The sequence below is a fragment of the Chaetodon auriga genome, chromosome 2 (assembly GCF_051107435.1).
Source record: "Chaetodon auriga isolate fChaAug3 chromosome 2, fChaAug3.hap1, whole genome shotgun sequence".
In the NCBI taxonomy this organism is placed as follows: Eukaryota; Metazoa; Chordata; class Actinopteri; order Chaetodontiformes; family Chaetodontidae; genus Chaetodon; species Chaetodon auriga.
The window spans coordinates 8,737,013-8,755,883 of NC_135075.1; the positions used below are offsets into that span (position 1 = coordinate 8,737,013).

Genomic DNA, 18,871 nt, shown 5'->3' on the forward strand with positions numbered 1-18,871 from the left:
ACTCTTGCCTGCTGTTAAACAAAGGCAGCTTTGTGGAGACTCTCCCCAAATGTTTTCTTAACATGTTCCAAGCAGTTTGAGCAGGCAACTAAAGTAAACAAGATGTTGCCATGATAAAAACACTTGTAAAAACATAGCAGAGTGCACTTAGAGACTTTTGAAGGCAGAGCTCTACCGGGCACACTGAATTTAATTCCCCTCTCTTCTATAAACAAAGGGTGAGGCAATGTCAGAATACAATAAATAGTGATGGATTTAAGGGGGCACTCCCAAAGCTGAAATATGCGTGTCTATGTGTGAAAGTGTGGGTGTGCAATACGTGGCTTAATAACTATGTGTCACAGGATGTTTATTAAATGAAAATAAAAACACAGAACTGCCTATTTTTCATCTTGCACACAAACTGCACCACCACACAATCTGGTGTAATGAGCTTTTCGAAAGCAAACCACGCTCCAAGTGGATTTAAGTAAATGATGGAAAAACCAAAAGAGGATTCAAAATGTTGACAAAGACAGTCAAAACTTTGAGCTGCCTGTGAGGCGTCCCTCTGCAGCACCTTTCTCTCCTGCGTCTGCGAGGAACTGTGCGCTTGCTGAGTGCTTGTTTTAGGATAATGGAATTGTGTCATATCTTGTTTAAAGTGCGTCTAATCCGGGGTGACAGTGAGCCATTGATCTGCTGCCACAATGCAGATGTTTTCATCCTTTCCGTAACCATGGCGCTGTTATGTGTTGGATTACCCAGAGCGCACTGCACACAGGGCTGATTAGCAAACCAGGGGCCTGACTCAAATGGAGAAACACGGCGCAAAACAAAGCCCTGTGTCAGACTGGACAGGGTCAAACCTGTTACACTGCTCTCACTGGAGAGATGCTCCACAGCAGGTGATACTGACTTGGCTGGATCTCTGTGAGTACAGCATACGTGGCTCATTTTGACACAGCGCTGAGGCGTGGGCCTTCAGGGACATGAACAACGCTGTAAACCAGAAAACCAGTCAAAGAAGCAAAGCATGAGAGAGGAGAGGGAAAGACAAATAAACCACTGAGAAAAAGACACACACACCAATCCTCCTGTCCAGTGACAAGGGCAAACATGCAGAGCGCCCTAAGTGCGGGCTGCCACAGATAAACATCCTACCGTTGTTTGTTTGGGAAAAACGGCCCCCGTCACCATGGGAACTGCACTTATCACAGGAATTAGAGGCCCATGCCGTTCTCAGAAGGAGACCCCGCCACAGTACCCTTGTCAAAAGAGTGCCAACTCAGGCACCCACACTCAGGAATAACAACCAGCCAGCACCTGTAGTGCCTCTGAGTCACCGGGGGTCACAAAACATGTAATCGACCCAACACGAGGACAAACAAACTGTGATAAAAATGCACCTCCGACTACGGCTCTTACTTACTTGAGGAATGACTGGAAATCATCAAACACCGCCTCACATCCAGGCCACTTGCAAACACCGTGACCATAGAGAGGGTGGCTGTGGTGGTGTGAAGGCTCTTCTAACGTGGACCTAAAAGAGAAATGAGAGATGGTTATTAATAAAAGCAGATTTTCAGGTTCTCTGCAACACAAACACAGTCGCATGCCTGTGGGCACATAACATGACGAGGGATCACGGAGGATGGTTTCAGTGTACCTGCGTGATCTCTGCTTGCTCCTCTCTTAAAAGAGGGGACTCACGTTGTGAAAGCACGACCGAATCAATATGTAATTATTTAATATCACTGAGCCATGCTGCAATTCACTTTGATCAAGGCTGCGAGGGGTCTCCCCCTCAATCGTTGCTTTTCCTGCGCTGCCTGCTGCATCATGTCCCAGGGCCCACCTGGAGGAGCGTGCACCACAACATGAAAGCCCCAAAAGCATCAGCCACTTTCACACTGCGCACAAACTGTAAACATCCCCGTCTGGTATCAATTTATATACTGACCAATCCGTGTCACCTGGGGCTGACAAGCACGCATCCATGGGGAGCGTATGGCTTCGTACAATCAGTCTAAATAGCAGGAACATCCCTGAAAAATAAACTTTACAACATCTTCCATATGGCGAGAGGTGTGGAGCCACAGCTAACTACAATCGGCACGGAGAGAAAGCGGCCCGTGCAGAGGCAGTGTCTGCTAAGAAAGCGAGACAGGCGGCCATATGGACACAGGCACTATACAAGACACACAACTTTCAGCAACAAGAGCCTGGGGGACTGTCCTATATCGCTACCACCTGTGCTTCTGGTGGCTCAGTAGCACAATGCTGCTGCTGCTGCTTCCTCTCCAGTCTGAGCCGTGCTCTCTAAGACAACAGGTCAGGTAGAGAGATTCATTACACCACAATGTGTTGTGTTGCCGTTTGGGAATAACCCCAAGCACCGAAACTTCATTCATATACATATATTAAATAAGAGATAACGTCTAATGCTACGACTTCAGGGACTGTCCTCAAGGATACAAAGGAAGGAAGAATAAATAGCGAAGATAACATCTTGCATTGTTTAGCCAATCATCCATCTGCTGTGATTTAGTAAAATTCATGTAAAAATGAATCAGGAAAAAAAAGAAAGTAATCTAACCATGGTGTGCCAATTTTGCCGGTTTAAACAAGCTGATGTTCAGATTAAAATCTCATTTGTATCAATGTTAGTAAAGCTGTACCTCAAGTAGGAAATTTTAAAGGTCGTCACAGGTTTCCTTGTGTTATAATTACTTGCTTAAGAGTTCACATTGTTCATAACATGTGATAATTGCATTGCAATTAGGAAGCAGTCAAGCATTCATGAATGTGGTTAGCAGCCTTTTTTTCTTCCCTCTTTCAAAAGTCAGAATTTTTTTTTTATTCAATTATGAATTATGCATTCACATTAAGACCTCTGTTTTGATACAGCTAATAAATAGATGGCGGAAGACCTATTATAATGAGTTTTTAACAAGGAAATGTGTGGACTGGCGAAGGTAACGCTGGTTTTTAATTTAAAGAGATCCTTTTTTAATTCTTTGCGAGCAGGCTTGTTGGTTAATTCTGTATTAATAAGATATTGAAATGTGGAGTGCGCTGGGAATCAGTAAGCACAAAGCGCTGTGAGGGGCTGGCGGCAGAAGAGCCCTTTTAAACGGTGGATGGCTAAACAGTAGTAAATGACAGAATTTACACCAAATGAGCTACATTAGTGTAATAGGAGAAGAGTGTAGGATTCATGGGGTTTTCTCCCATTTGAGAACATTTGAAGGAAGGGGATGAAAAAAAAAAAAAAAAAGAAAGGGAAAACCGCTTTGCAGTTCCCTGCCTTGCGTTAAATTTGACTTCCACCCATGACAGGTCTGTCAGGATGTTATTATTGTCAGGCAGCCCTGAGGAAGAACACTCTAATGATGTTGTAACAGCGATGAGGAACACCGTGCCATCAGCTTCCTTTAGAGGAGAAGGAACATTAAAGTGCCTACAGACCCCGACAGAAAGTGTGCGCTGTGTATGGTCAGACAGGAGGAGCAGCACACATATACAGTGGAACTTTGACAGCTGCCAGCCAGTTGTTTTCTAGTTCACTCCTTTTGATGAGATGCTTGGGCCATAAACAAGTCATGATCTACGGCATCGTGTGCTGATGGGCTCAATCCATCAGCGAGAGTGGAAGGATTGATGTCCACCGTGCTGGGTCAGAGTCTGGCCACAATGTGTGAAGCCAGTCACAACACTACCCCTCACTGGTGCTAATGTTAGCCTATTCCCTCGAGTCCTCCCCCTCAATCCTCCATCCGTACCAGCTCCCCTCCTTTTCTGAACTCTCTCGGCCCTACACTGGATTCCTTCCTCGCGTCTTCTCTGTGCCATTGCATGGTTTATCCTTAATGATTTAATTATCTTTTTTTTTTTTTTTTTTTTTCCAGTGTAAGACAAATGAAAGGCAAGAGAGATGGGAGTGCTGTGCCAAATCTGATCATTTATCTCCTTAACAGATTGCTGTGTTACAGTCCCCGAGCTGTGGTTACTGATGGTTGTTGGGAAGTAAAGTGGGCCAAGCGCTTTGTGAGGATGCTCCCCCTTACAAAGCTGATGCGGCACTGTATTGGGAATTTGTGTCAGATACAGATCAGGCACATTTCATTTAAATAAGCAAATCATTGAATAAAGATGACCTGGCTCACAGGGGTATATCTCTATCTATGCATCAGTTCGTGGGCTGCGAAACAACACGGGCTGACAGATTGAGTGACTCAGGCCCTGGTCATATCAGGGATGTTATTCAGACCAACAGAAATCCCAGCCTGCCTCGCCAGAGTGTTCTCTGAGTCAAGTAAAAGCAGGAACACGTGCCTCGTCTTCGGTGTGTCAAGCCGGCAGTGATTGAATTTCTCCTCCTTCCTTAAGACGGAAGTGCAAAGCCGGTGAGTGATTCCTGTGGATGCACTTAAGGTTTTAGTTGCAGGCGTCGTTGTGCCTGGGCAGATTTTATATGACACATGAAACTAACTACATGGTACTTAGGGCCTGCTGTAAACCAATCTGAAGCCAGTCGGGAAAACAGGCCCATCAGCAGAGAGGCTTGTTTCTGTTGCATGACAAAAGGACTTGCAAAACCGCATCAATTAAAAGTTCATTAAGTTCAGCGCTGGGAGGATGAGTGGATGCTCTCTATTTACGCCCGGGCCGGCCCAGCCCATTATCTTCAACCTGATTATTCAAATCCCTGGATTATAACACAGACGTTTTCTCAGAGCCTTGCTTAGAATAATCATACTTAATAATATTTCATTTTTCTTCCCATGGAGTCTGATTAGAATTGAGTCTGCATCATCAAAAGAGAGGAACAATGCTCTTGATAGTTGTGTGATTCAAGCGTTCCAAAATTAACACAAGAAAGAATTATTGCTTGTGTGAATCTAAATTAGCATCATTCAGCATTTAATAAGGAATGTTTTGTGTTCGCTTTGTATCAGTCATCTATTCTTAGCCACGTTTGAAAGTGCGCGCAGGTAATCCTCCAGCTTCCTCGAGCAGATGGGCTGGATGAGAATCACCTGCTTGGGTTTTCTGACAGATCTAAGATACTGCGAGAATATTCAGACTGAGGCTGCCTTCCTCACTTAAGCTTGTGTTAAACTGCTGTTGACATCTTCTTTAATCTCTGACAGTCGGTGCGAGGCAGAGGGGCTGCCAGCTCTTGCGTTATGTCTTCTCCGATGTTTCATGGAGCCCTCAGCTGAAGCTGGTTCTTGCCTTTTCCTGCCATCGAAGCTCACCTCGTTTGCTCGCTCGCGACAACGTGTGATGGAGTGAGCGAGTCAATATCCTCCCCTGCGATTTGTCGTCAACTGCACAAAAACCAGACATTCAGCCAGACACTGTGTGAAGGACTGGAAGCCTGTGGATGCTGTCAACTGTGGGAGCAAGTAATGCCCGTTTTTTTATTTTATTTTTCTCCAGTGTCTGCGCTGGAAGATAACTTTGAAACACAGTAAAGAGGATAAGTCTGTACAGGTAATACAAATCTGTTTAAAACCCATACCACTGCTTGAAAAGAAAGAGTGGCTTTCCGTTTGTATCGCTCCATCAATGAATCATAGTATTCCCTCTCGAAGTCATTCAGATCTTCTTTACAACCTCCCGTGCCCCCCCCCCCCGCCCCCCTTCACTGGCAGCCCCTCTTCACCTCCAAAGGCCTGCTGGTTTACTGCGCTAAACATGTTTTCATCGGCATTGCTTTCATAATGACGAGTAGGTTTTGATCACTGAAACACAAGTCAGATGTTATGCAGTGAGCTCATGGTGCCTGGAGGCTCCTCACTAGCAGTTCAAAGATCAGGCTTTGGTGCAAGAAAACAAGCAAATGTGTAAGATGCCAAATTAATTCCTTCCTTAAAGACACAGACACAGCACTCAGAGAGCAAACGCCTTTCACTGATGATTCATCCCAGTTTTAAAAATACGATACACCCAGGGTTTGTTTTTTCTAACATATAATAGCTCGTTGGTCTTGTTCTTTTTCTTTATTGCTGAGCTGACAGGTGATGATCATGTTGATTTTACATGTCAGCAGGTTCCTGGTATACAAGTGAGTAATTTTCCTTTCTGAAAAGGCACTAGTGATCTGAATGTTTCCAAGGCAGTCACAGCTGCACTTCCCAATGTGCGACTGAGACAATAGCAGGGGGGGGTCAATCCCCTGACCCCCCTCATTAATACTGTGGTGCACATTTCTCCAAATCCCCGTGTTCCTTCCAGGTGCTCCTATGAAATCCCCAGCTGCACACAGAACAGTGACCTTAATGAAAATAATACTTACAAACTATAAATTAATAGAAATCTCAATGCAAACCCTGTGGGGACACATGTCCATCAACTGATGCTCTGTGAGAAACTGCGATTATAAATGGGAATCTATGGCACACGGGCCTTTGCACAAAGATGACAGTGAAAACCAGTTTAATAACCGGTTATTACACCAGGTTATAATAACATAAGGAAAAGAGCTTTGCTTCACTACATTTTAAGCTTGTGTGTCTTCACTGACCCCTGCTCTCATTACGAGAGCATGCAAGACATGCAAATAAAAGGAAACAAGAAAGACCATGCGGAGGGAGGGACTCACACTTCTCTCTTGTGACTCATGTACTGCCCGTTGGTGGAGGCATGCTGGTTGAGGAGTGGGTTCTTTGGTGGTGCCGGGGATGACAGGTCAAGGCCCCGGTGACCATTGTTGCTGCTGTTGTTGTGCTCCTCCTTCACGTGAGCGTTCGTCACCTCCTTCCACAGTTGCTGCAGCTCTGCTGGAATCATGCCTGAGACAAACAAATTGGATAATTAAATCAATTAACAGCTAATCCAACTCTCTTCTTCATCACTTAATTAAATCAAAGCGTCTGTAAACAAAGCCGAGTATTAATTAGAAAATATTCCACTACAGGGTAATGCACTGAGAGCTCTTGCCTCCCCCTCTTCTCTCCGCCACCTCCTTCTCTCCCTCCCATTTTTCCTGTGATCTGAAGCGTGTTTGTATACACAAATCCCTGGCATTCACGCAAATTTCATGCCCAGAGTAAATAATTAACATCCAGACAAGGCATGAAATCTGAATAATCACCATCATTTTCTCTCAACAACAGAGATGTGCAGAACACACACAACAAAAAGTTTACAATAGCAACACTAGAAAACATCCCACCCCTGCCTCCTTGAGAAACAGGACCCTGGGGTAATATTCTCAAAAGCGCATTAATGTGCAAAATACTTAAAGCTCTGCACCGCCTCCAATTGACACAGAAGACTTAAACCTCATTTAACAAGTCAAGCACACTGCAGCTCACACAGCCCTTTGAAAAAAAAAAAATCCCTTGAAGACAGAAGACATTTTTCTGTGTGTTGGAAACACGTCTACAGAGCGCATGTGTTTTTTTTTTTCTGCCTGTGAGTGACAGCGATCCCGATACCCAGGGCCAGAGTCGCGCTGAAGAAGCATAATGCTGTGTTTGTGCACCCCACTTTCCATGTCTGAAAGAAGAGAGGCTTTGTTGGCACACAATATGTAAGTGTCCATCCATAGTGAGTCTGTTACTGTGCCGGAGAAGTCTGCTTTCATTTGACACAAATGAGGATAAAGCTGATATGTAAAATAAGATTACGCCTCATGGGTGCAGAATTTGTGACTGTTTGTATTTTCAGTGAAAAACATACCGCCTCTGGGTAACACTGTTTTTAATAGCACGCTGAAAGATCTAATAGCGGAATATGTGCGGATTTGTATTGGGCATTCAAATCCGTGCTTAAATAAGCCACATGTTTTGAGTACGGTGAAAGCAGCCCTTGGATATGTGGTGAATTAAACCACAGACCAAATGGGCAAGACCACTCGTTTAACATTACAATTAATTAAATCCATTCTCAAAATGAGCACTGGCAAATGAAAGATGATTTGCACATGCTTATCTACTTGGGTTTATACTCTCCGGATCCCCCCCCACCCCTCCCCATTTCTCATCAGCAGCTCTATAGATACCAGAAGTGCTCCTTTCAAGCACCAGATTGTAATACATTGTGTGCAAAATGCTTAGTCTTAATTTATTCCTGTTGTGGAAAATAACTGTGAGGTGAAGATCTCAATACGATCAGCAAAAATATTTTTAATTTGATAAGCTACTAAAGATTTTAATTATGCTGGTAATGGAGAACATTGGCCTAATGAGGCGGAGGACTCCAGAGAGACGCAGGGGCTAAGAACTGTGAAATGAGTCTGATAGGATTGCTGTAAATTCACACTAGATCGTTTGCATATCAAAGAGCAGGAAATGATTACAGGACAAATCAATAACCTTTCCACGTTCCAAGGAGCGTCTTTCCTCATTCGAATATTTCAGCACCCTCTCTCTATTCTGCCTGCCTGTATTCTCCCTTATTCTCTTCAATGCCTTGATGTGCCCTAATCGAAGTGCACGTCCATGACAGGACTAAACATGCTTAATATTGCGCTCTGTGTTACAGCATGCTAATCCACCTCTTGCTGATTTCCAGTCGCATTATCAAAGGAGCCATTGTTGTTTTGATGGCATGTGGAGACTTTGGAGCAAAAGTCTTTTTTGTTTCTTTTTTTTTTTCGGCGATGGCTGGTTTGGAAGTGGAAGGTCACTGGTGATGCGAGTGTCCTGCGCTCCGACAGCGGGAACAATCATTTTCCCCCCACTTGGTGCCCGGTGACAGTGGGCGATGTATTTTTAGCCGATGTGCTTGACAGGGCGGCCCACACTGGCTCAATTACCCAGCAGTCCTGGTGACCCCGACACCACTGTTTACTCAGATGAAACCGCAGCGGATAGACCGGCCTGATGAGAGAGGTAACGGAGTGGGACCAGGCTGTCTCTTTCTGGATCTAGTCCATTGTTTTATTGCTCTCTGCTCGCCTCTTCCCTCTCTGTGCTTCTATCTAACCCTAACCTCTTCAAACTCCCCAACAGCTATGGCTCATGATTCCACATAAATGACAATAAAATATCATTACACAAATGTCTCAGAGGGTATTATATTTTGTGTTTGGACAAACTACGTTGAGCTTCTCTCCATCTGATTACTGTGGGACACATAATGACATTGACCTGTAAATCCTCTTTCCTGGGTCCGCAGTTTGTCCATCCTTTAAATGCCCGATTGGTTTATCTTTCCTCTTTCCATTTTTCAGCACAACTATTCCACTCATTACGACTGAGAAATACGGACAAGCACTCTAAAAAATGTATGTTGTTGGGACACTTGATTGATCACCGGCCTCCCAACTCAATTTTACCTCTGCAGGTAGCTCTGGCACCGAGGCAGGCCGAGCTCTTCAACCTTTTCCTGTCCTTGTCCCCCTGTACCCAGGTGACCATGTTCAAGCAAGCAGAAAGTTGATTTAAGGTTCATAATGACATCAGTTGCAGGCCATCATCCCCCAAATAAAAAATGGCCCCCAGTGCTCCGGGCTCTTTAAACCGAGCTGTTACTTCTCACACACAGTGCCGGTGCCATGGGGGGACAGTGACATCGCTATTAGTTTATTGTTCCGTCAGGCTGGGACCTTTACTGCACCCCTGTTTATGTTGCCGTAATCACTGGCCTGCTGATATGCACCCCTTAGGCCTGAAATATGTCCTGTCCTAATGCTGCAGGAACTATTACCGGTAGCCCACTGCTGGATGTATCAATCACTGACAGGTCAGCTGCATTACCCACCGCTGTCCCTGATGTGCTGCTGTTCTGTGAGCACTTCATGGCTCGCCACATTCTTTGCTTTCATATTACCGACAAATTTGTCTTGTCACTGTCCCCCTGGCTGCTCCTAGACAGCTTAAATGATGTTGTGTAGCTACAAGAACTCACTCTCTTGCAGAGCAACCTCCGAGGGTGAGTGGCCGTTTTAGCCGGGATGTGCACAAACACTGGCCACCACTGTGACATGCACACGCACACGCACACGCACACACACACACACACACACACACACACACACACACACACGTACACAAAGCAACGCGTGTGCATAAACATGCAAACACACACTCATGCAACACCTGAGCAACATGAGCCTGAGCAACCACTGACTCACTTATCAGGTCAAGAGGACAGGCTTTTTGTGAGGACGGGTGGGGGGGGGGGTGGATCAAATTTATATTTATGAGAGTTATATCCTCCCCAAACACATTGTTATAATTTATAACAGATACCGTCTGGCCGCTTCCAAGACTTTGAACATTAATGTCAAAAGAATTTACGACAAGAGAAACAAATTATACTTTAGATAATGTGAGCAATTGTTTTTCACTCAAAACGCCTATCTGCGAGTTTATACTTAATTAGTGCTATCAAATTTTTGAAAAGCTAATTCAATTGCATTCCTTCAGTCCATCGTTCTGGCAGAAAAAAAATGACTATGATGAATCTGTCTCAGCCAACGATGTAACTGAGCAGGAAACTGGTATAAAAATGAGCTGTAAACTGCATCACAGTACCTTAAACACAACGGCAGATTTCACACTTACTTTTCTTTAATTACTCTGTCATTTGACAACCTTTTGTTCCTCAACACATGAGGAAGGATACCGTGAATCGCATGTGATAACAGCAGCTTTCTAAAAGAATTAAATTGCTATCTAGATTTTGAAATAAAAGAAATAAAAATCATCTGTTAAAAAGTCATACCAATTTACTGCCCCCAAGTTTGAATCCATAATCACTGGGACCCAAACAGAGCAGATCAACTCATCACTTCCAAAGCAGTGCTAACAGCTAGCTGAATATTGCAGATTAGATCTGAGCACCATAGGCCTGGCCCACTGATGCATGAAAGAGTTTAGTGATGTGGAAAACAGAAAGGTCATCAATAACTTCAAACAGTCAAGCAGAAAATGTGTAGAATAGGAAGACAAACTGGGGGCCTGAAGCAGTAGCCTAAGTGTTGTAACAGCTGTCGGAGGCACAGAGTTAACCATCAATGGATTGCAAGAGCAAACTAACCAGGTTCGACTGGTCGTGACAAACGCAGACAAAACACTTATTGTACACGGGGAGATTCAGTTCCTCATCTTAGATGTTTATGCAAACAACACCTACAAGAAATTAACCCCTTACTTACGAGCGCAATTCATTTCAGTGCTTTGTTGGTGGCGTGAAGTTACTCACTCAGACTTATCAGAAAGATTTTATCTCACATGTCTTTGAGAGACATTTTCTCAAATAAAATATTATCTGTAATTTAACTGTGTCTATTTAAACCTGATTAGGTATGGTAATGCACTGTATTTGCCATTTGCTGACACAACTTAGGGAGACATCAAGTACGTGGTGTGATACATGGATCGTCCCTATTAATGCAAGCTCTAAATGAAATGTTTTAATAGCCTTAACTGTGTGGCTCTGTCAAAGCGTAAAAGTGGACTGAAAACTGAAAATAAATAAATTCAATAGACCTACTCTCTTGAAAAGGTGAGATGCCTTGGAGGTATTTGATGACGGCACAGTATAAACAGGATGTTCTGAAACTGTTGTGAAATCCATCAAGAGTACCTAGTCATATCACCTATATAATGCTTTACTCAAGGGGTGTGTGTGTTTGCCAGACATCTGACACAGAGCAATTCAGCAAAGCACACTCACAACACAGCAGCGCTCCACGCCTGTGCCCATGGCAATCGTCTGCGAGTGGATGAGTGATTCCATACCCAGTCCAAACAATAACACCACTGTACAAACCGTGTTTGTGTTTGCCTATTACCTAAGCACCCCCAAAACCCTCCTGTTTTTATCGCCCTTATCTTGTTATTTCAAAACTGTTTGTCTTAGCCGGGAATGAATAGTCTATGTCATGTTCTAAAACCCTTGTGACGCCGTCTTTGTCACAAGGCAGCCACTCCTTAACAAAATATTAAAGAATAAATAAAGAAATAAACTTCCTGGCCAAACAACAAGTATTGACTCCCTATCAAGTAACAGGCGGTTTCACAATGACAAGTTCACTGGCAGTTTACGAACAATAGATCCAGTCTTCCTCCAGGTTGAAGGAGAGTGCCACCAGGATGCCAATCACAGACACAGGACAGAGAGTTCAAGGGCAGAGCGTGGATATCAAACTCTATCTCCATTTCTGAACAGAGGGGAATTGTACTTGAAATGTCTGGATGATCATAAACAAAGTGTAGCATGCCAGAATCAAAAGGCAATGCTGCAGTAAACAGTAGACCCTGACAGAAGGTGTGTCTTGAATCAGTGAAACCATGTACAGTATGTGGTTACATACTTAAGTGGTGCATTGTTCACTTTGACTAAGCAAATTTGCACAGGTATAGTAGAGCAGAGCAAAAACAGAAGCAGATCAAACCACTCTGAATATACAGAGATACACAAGCTGCAAGGTTAAAATAGATTGTTTAAAACGCTATCTGAAAAACATCCAAATTTCTACAAAGCCACACCAGCAGCTCTGCACGACAGTCAAAGTAATCTCATCAGGGGTTTAGGTCTTTGAAGACCTTCAGGAATACTAATGTTTTTGCAGTGAGGCTGCTGATAGTTTGCGCCGAGATCGGTATGAACGGGAACATCTGCGTGCCAAAAAAGTCAAACGTTTCTCCCACAACTGTTGGAGATTAAAGGCCCGTGAAACAACATTCATCTTCACGATGATCACGTGACTCTTAAAATGAAAGCTCACTCGCATGAAAATGATTTTTTGTCACTGTACCTTTTATAGACAGTTGATTAAAATCCTCCTACAAGACAACTGAATACTTTCTCTGCTTAGATAATAACAGGTCGGGGAAATCATCTGACCAATATTTTGAAATACAAGACCAGGATCATCCAATTCATCAGGATATCAGCCGTATGAACGTAACCCTTATCACCACTGCTTTTGTCTTATGGCCCAGGTTCTAATTTGTACTCAACAGTGGGCTAAATCTTCAGCGGGCAAGCACATTTCTAGCATTTCCACATATACTGGAGGTAAAAAAAGGCGGTGAATCATCTGCAGATTTGTTGTTTTGATAGCAGAAATGCTCCTGTTGAGCAGTTGAGGACTGATGGACTGGAGATCTGACAAAGTGCTGTAGGCCAGTGTTTCAACACAGTGCTGTGATATTCGGTACTGACCCTGAGTGAGGGAGTGCAGTGGCAGGCCGGTCTGTCCAGGCTGGATTGTGAGCAGCCCTTGCCTCTGAAGGTTGAGCAGATGCTGCTGCTGGACCTGCTGGACCTGCAGGAGCTGCTGCTGGAAGGCCAACTGCTGTGCTGACACCTGCTGCTGGAGGCGCACACACACACACACACACACACACACACACACACACACACACACACACACATACATACACACACAAAGATAAAGAGGCACACCATCAGCAAACACGCATATAACAGCCGGCGCAAACATGTAAAGCTGAATTTCAGGTTTGTACATTATTAGACTCACGTGCGTACCTTTGAAGAAAAACATTGTGAGTCCAAAGGCCAATGAGTTCATAGTTCAGGTTGTAAAATGCATCACTTTGGAACAACATGTTCACAGAGCTAATGGATTTTGACCTGCTAAGACACAACCGCACAGTGTACTTTTCAGATGTTTTTCCTTTACTGTGGGTTTGTCTGGGCCCATTTAAGACAGGTAGAGTACACATCTCCCTCTCTCTTAATTAACGAGGAGTCGGGAGGCAAATGACAAACAATGAAACAACATAGTTAATCATTCATAATAAGAGCCACAGGAATTTAATTACAGCCATTCATAATTCAGCAAACAACGTGTGACTAAATCAAAGTGCTTAATAACCACCCTAGCAACTCTCACAACTCTCCCAGGCATGGCGCTGAGCTCAGGGATACACTCTTCCCCCAACCGGCGCAGCAAGCTTTGTTCCATCACACACTGTGGACTGACTGAGAGATGTGGGCTGTTTTGTTGATCTAACTGCGCCGCGGCTGTTTCATCAAGAAGTCTTTTAATGAAAAGCTGGTGTGTCTTTACTGATTTAGGGGTTAGGGGGGAAATTTTGGCTCTGGTACGTGAAACGTGTGAACTCTGATTGGATGAAAACGTGATACGAGAGCAGAGAAGAAAATGGAAAGCAGAAAAAGACAAAGTCAGAATAATAAATAAAAGGAAATTATCTAATATCCCCAATCTCCTATGAGTCAAAACAAATGAGAGATGTTATCTTGATAACGGGGGGCACAGAGGAGAGAGATGACTTTTAACCCTTTCGCCAGTCCCTGCTCTCAACAGCTCCGAAATGTCTATCATTACCAATTAAATGACAAGATCTATCAGGCAGCCTTGTATTCCCTCACAGTTAAAGATAAAATAAGCATTCCTGAAACTCATCGGCAGACTGGGCCTGTTTGTGAGTACACAAGGCCAGTTGTCAGACGGGTGGGAGAAGAGAAGGGGGCACTAAAAGCAGAGCAGGGGCTGCCAAGCTGTGCACCGCACCCTGTTACCAAACACAGGATACACCACTTTGTTTACTTCTCACAATTGAGTGCATACAAAAAAGGTCTCGGTGCAACGTGGCTGTCAGGTCACTTGCTGGCGGCTCTGAAACAGCCAGATAAAACGCGTCCCCTCCGCCCACCCCCGTTCGGCCTGTCAAAAGGGTCTAGCGGCCTTCCTTTCCCTTCCTCTCCCTCCTCCTCCTGCCCCACACCCTGCCTGCTGCTCCTGCACTGGCTCTCTAAAAATAAAGCTCTGGGCAGCAGTGGTTTATTACAGCGAGCCGGGTCGTCTCATTGGATCAATCAGGGGAAGAAGGCGCGTTGACAGTGGATAGCGGAGGGTCATAATTGAGGAGTAACCACATTCGTTCACAGGCTCATGTGTGATCTAACCCAGGAATGAGCAAAGAGGAAAGTGAGGGAGAGACAGAAGAGAGGGGGAGATGATGGAGGTAACAGAGGTTTCGGTGAATTTCAGGATGCAGGTAGTCTGTGATCTTCTCTGATCTGTCCTATCTATGAAAGGTGGTTGGTTCTTTTCTCCCTTCCATCAATGTGAGAAGTTTCTCATGTCTTCAGTGGTTTTCTGTTCTCCAGCTCCTCCCTGACAGCCTGAGACAAAGATAATAGTGCTACGGGGGTGGGAGTTCACAGGGAACAATGTCTTTCATCAAAATGCTAAATAAATAGAGGGTGGCTTTTCAGAAAAAAAAAAAAAAAGGAAGAAAGAAAAATCGAGTATTGCAAATGAATTTAACACTCTCCCCTTCACATTTTTTTTTCTTCTGGTCCCATCAGCTGACAGGAGCTCCTGTGCGCTCCCAGCATGCAGACACATTAAAAACCCCAGACCCAATAGACCAAATAAGAGGTTAACAAGAAGTGGCACGAGGGAGAGAAAAATACAGTCGCTGACAAATGATAAAGAGTGGCACTGGCAGGCCTTTATTGTCAAGCTTCAAATATAAAGTTAAAGATCTTTGAAAAACTAAATTTTGATGTCTTTAAAATAAAAGAGGCACAAAGCAACAACAGGGGGTTATTGTCTGGCAGCCACAGGGGAGTCACTGCATAATTCTTATTCTGTCTTTTGATGGCTGTGAGAAATGCGACTGAAAAAAGAGAGAGCGATGGGGAGAGAAAGAAAACATCGGCAGAGGGGGAGAGCCTCTCGAGGCTGCATCCATTTCCTGTGATCATACATAATATGCTTCAAAAGTTGTTTTTTCTTTTATTCTCATGCTCCATTCAACTGATCAATTGCACCTCCTTGCGCCCCCCCCCCCCCCCCGCTCCACCTCCCCCCCTTTTCTCCCTTGCTCCACTAGTGTTTACATCAGATGCGACTTGGTGACAGGCCCTATCTGAGGCCGAGGAGCTCTGCTGTCATGTTGATTTATGGGAGCATCACGCCACAACTTGTCCAAACTGAAGCCCGCAGTTCATTAATTAGGGAGCTACGACTTTGAAGTTGGGAGCTTCGACAGCACGCGGACGTGTGTGAGTGTGAGCATGCGTGTGTGTGTGTGTGTGTGTGTTTGTGTGTGTGTGTGCGCTTTTAACATTGGGCTTAATTTTCTATGCTTCCTCTGCTCTCCAAACACGGAACTCAATGGGGACAAGAGCAAAAATTCCCAGATTGTCTTTGAACTTCTTCTGACCGCACAATAATAATTTGCTTTGTCCACAGTGATGCCTGTATCCTCCAGTCATTAACACGAATTAAGCTGCTGCCTATGAGCGAGCCCCGCTGTACTGGAGGGAGCGAAGGAGAGAGCGAGAAAGATGGAGGAGAAGAAAAAAAAAAAAAAACTCTACACAGGCAACAAAGCTGGGAGCGCTCTCTGCACTGATATCTCACAATTACATGCCTTCTCTTCCTCTGCCATTTCCATGTTAATTACCGAGAAAAGCCTCTCAGATTTATGTGCTCCGTGTTCCTGCCTTTCTCCCTCCTGCCTTTCGTTATGTCCTACACGAGACTCACAGGAACGGTCATCTCTTTGTTGCGCAGGACACTTGTTTACGTGGATAAAAAAAAAAAAAAAAAAAAACTTGAGCAGTGGACTGAAGCTCAGGCTCTATAAAATATTATATATTTAATGTGGAGACGGTTCCAGAAAAAGAGAGACTGTATTCTTAGCACAGTATCAGTCAGTTGTTCCCATTTATCCAGCGAGTCTGACATGCTAATCAGAAGCATGAGTGCACTTGATTCTCCCCCTCCCCTCTCTGCTTTAACCACAGTCTGGAAGCAGATGGGGTTGAGGGAGGGAGCACACATGCCTTCCATGCTCTGTCTGGCCAACGGGTTTGGTAATGGCAGGCGGTTGGAGTGATGTCAGCCTACCTCTTTACTCTGCTTGCTGCCTGCATGCTGTTGCTGCTGCTGCTGTAAAAGCTGGAGGTGGAGCTGTTCCTGCTGCTTTTTGTAGAACTCTTGGAGTTGCTGCTGCAAGAGAGACAGGAAGGCGACGTGCAAGTCTGTCAGTCATATACGCTCAGCAGTGGGTTTAGTGAGAATTTTCAATACTTTCAGGAATGTTGTCTTTGAGGCTTGGAAAAGAGAAAAGAATAGCAGTTCAAAGTGAATTTATCTTTGTGAAACGCTGTCTACACATGAGAAGGTTTTTATTGCAAACTGTCACATTGATCATTTGAAACATGTGACGCCTTGTCTGACAAAATGATTCATGACATGAATGGCAGTTGTACATTACCTGCTGTAACATGAGGGCCTGTTGCTGCTGGAGAAGAACCTGGAGCTGCTGAGGGCTCAGGACTTGCTGCTGAAGGATCTGCTGCATCTGCTGTGGAGTTATCACTTGAGGTGTCATCATAGCCACAGAAACTGGAACCTGCAGAGACACACAAAACAAGCAGGGAGATGTCAAAAAACCACGAGTCGCTAACCAGTGCAGAATTCATGCATGACTCAAAAAGCCAATCATTCTTTATGCATGCTTCTTCCTGCTTCTAGTCATAAATGGGCTAAAGCTTAGTCCAGCACGCAATAGGTTAAACACTGGGTTATATACATATATATATATACTCAAAATATATGTATAATGGTCCCTTGCTTTTGACTGGATTGTTGAAATTCATCTCAAGTTTCACCTTGATGTGTTAGAAGCTGCACATGCCCTCCAACAAACACACACATTTCAACCCCTCTAACTGTTATGACACCACACCACACTGAGGTTGGCTAAAGGACACAAGACAGCCAGGCGTGGATCACGCCTGTGGAGCAAACTGCCAGCAAATCCACCCAAACCTCCATCCTCCGACCTTCCCCTCTCTCTCTCTCTCTCTCTCTCACACTCACACTCACACTCACACTCACACACACACACACACACACACACACCCCTCAACACCACTGGATATGATCTGCATCTGCTGCGATGCTTCTCGGAGCTCGTCGTTTACACAACATGGCAAATGTGCCATACCTGAGGACGTTAAATATTGCTTCAAAAATGCTGCTGTTGGCTCATCGTGTGCACGACATGTCATGTGAGAAGATTTCATTAGAGACGCTGTCAACAGCGATCTATTATTGTGAAGACACGGAGCGCCTGGAGGAGGAGCCACGGTGAAGAACATGCCGGCCTCTAACTAACTCCCAGTAGAAAGGTGTGAGTGCATGACTCCTCAAAACAAGTGATTTGTTGTGACACTGAAAGAGCCCCTACAGTTGTCAGGGTGCCTTAATTGCTCCAGCGGCATGGGGGACTCGGAGTGTGTCTGGATGCTGCCACTCACTGCTATGATGTGCAGTACCATTAAAAGCGCCTTTCCTTGACATTCGGATGACAAACGGCGACTAAGATGCACTTGATAGTGCTGCGTCTTTGCAGTTGTTAACATTTTTTCTGGCAATCGTTCTTTTGTGTACGTGCATGTATATATTAGTATGTATGTGCATAATTGTGTGGCAAAATTGTGTCTCTCAGCCTCACGTCAGCAGCTGATAGAATGGACATAACGGGTGACAGTCTGTCTTCACCAAGGTTACCCAAATTGTGTGGCCGCCTTATAGCTAATGACACCCTTTGAATTTTTCATGCTTTTCTGAATGTAATTTTGCTGTTTAAAACCTCATCCGGTAACTAAGGGCTTCTCTTGACACCCGCCCTGCATGCATATCACCTTATTCATTCTCCCCACTGTAGCATAAAACAAAAACAAAGCGAGGCCATAATGAACAGCTTGTATTGCACATTCGGAGGAAAGGGCAGTGATGTCAAATAGGACAGAGCAGCTTTGATGCTCTCCGTTAACTTTATTGAGCAGTGTGAGACTACGCTGCGCCGTGTTCTTCCAGCCCCAAGAGAGCGAAGGAGGTTCAGCCCCACCCAGGACTAACACACACTTAACATTTCTCATCTCCAGCACCAGGCGTAGGAGCGCGAGG

General features: G+C 44.6%; 1 protein-coding gene across 5 annotated transcripts in view; it reads right to left on the reverse strand.

Moving 5' to 3' along the window:
- The window catches only part of foxp1b (forkhead box P1b), a 145,433-nt gene that overhangs the window by 16,523 nt on the left and 110,039 nt on the right, over window positions 1-18,871 (reverse strand). For 2 of the 5 annotated variants that reach the window (XM_076752739.1, XM_076752781.1), the window contains 5 exons: window positions 17,172-17,309; window positions 16,802-16,903; window positions 13,114-13,264; window positions 6,593-6,782; window positions 1,412-1,522 (listed from right to left, as the gene is read on the reverse strand). In XM_076752739.1, coding sequence (XP_076608854.1) covers window positions 1,412-1,522; window positions 6,593-6,782; window positions 13,114-13,264; window positions 16,802-16,903; window positions 17,172-17,309 — 692 coding nt within the window. The remainder of the gene's footprint in view (window positions 1-1,411; window positions 1,523-6,592; window positions 6,783-13,113; window positions 13,265-16,801; window positions 16,904-17,171; window positions 17,310-18,871) is intronic. The other 3 variants (XM_076752770.1, XM_076752759.1, XM_076752749.1) reach the window with 3 other exon arrangements.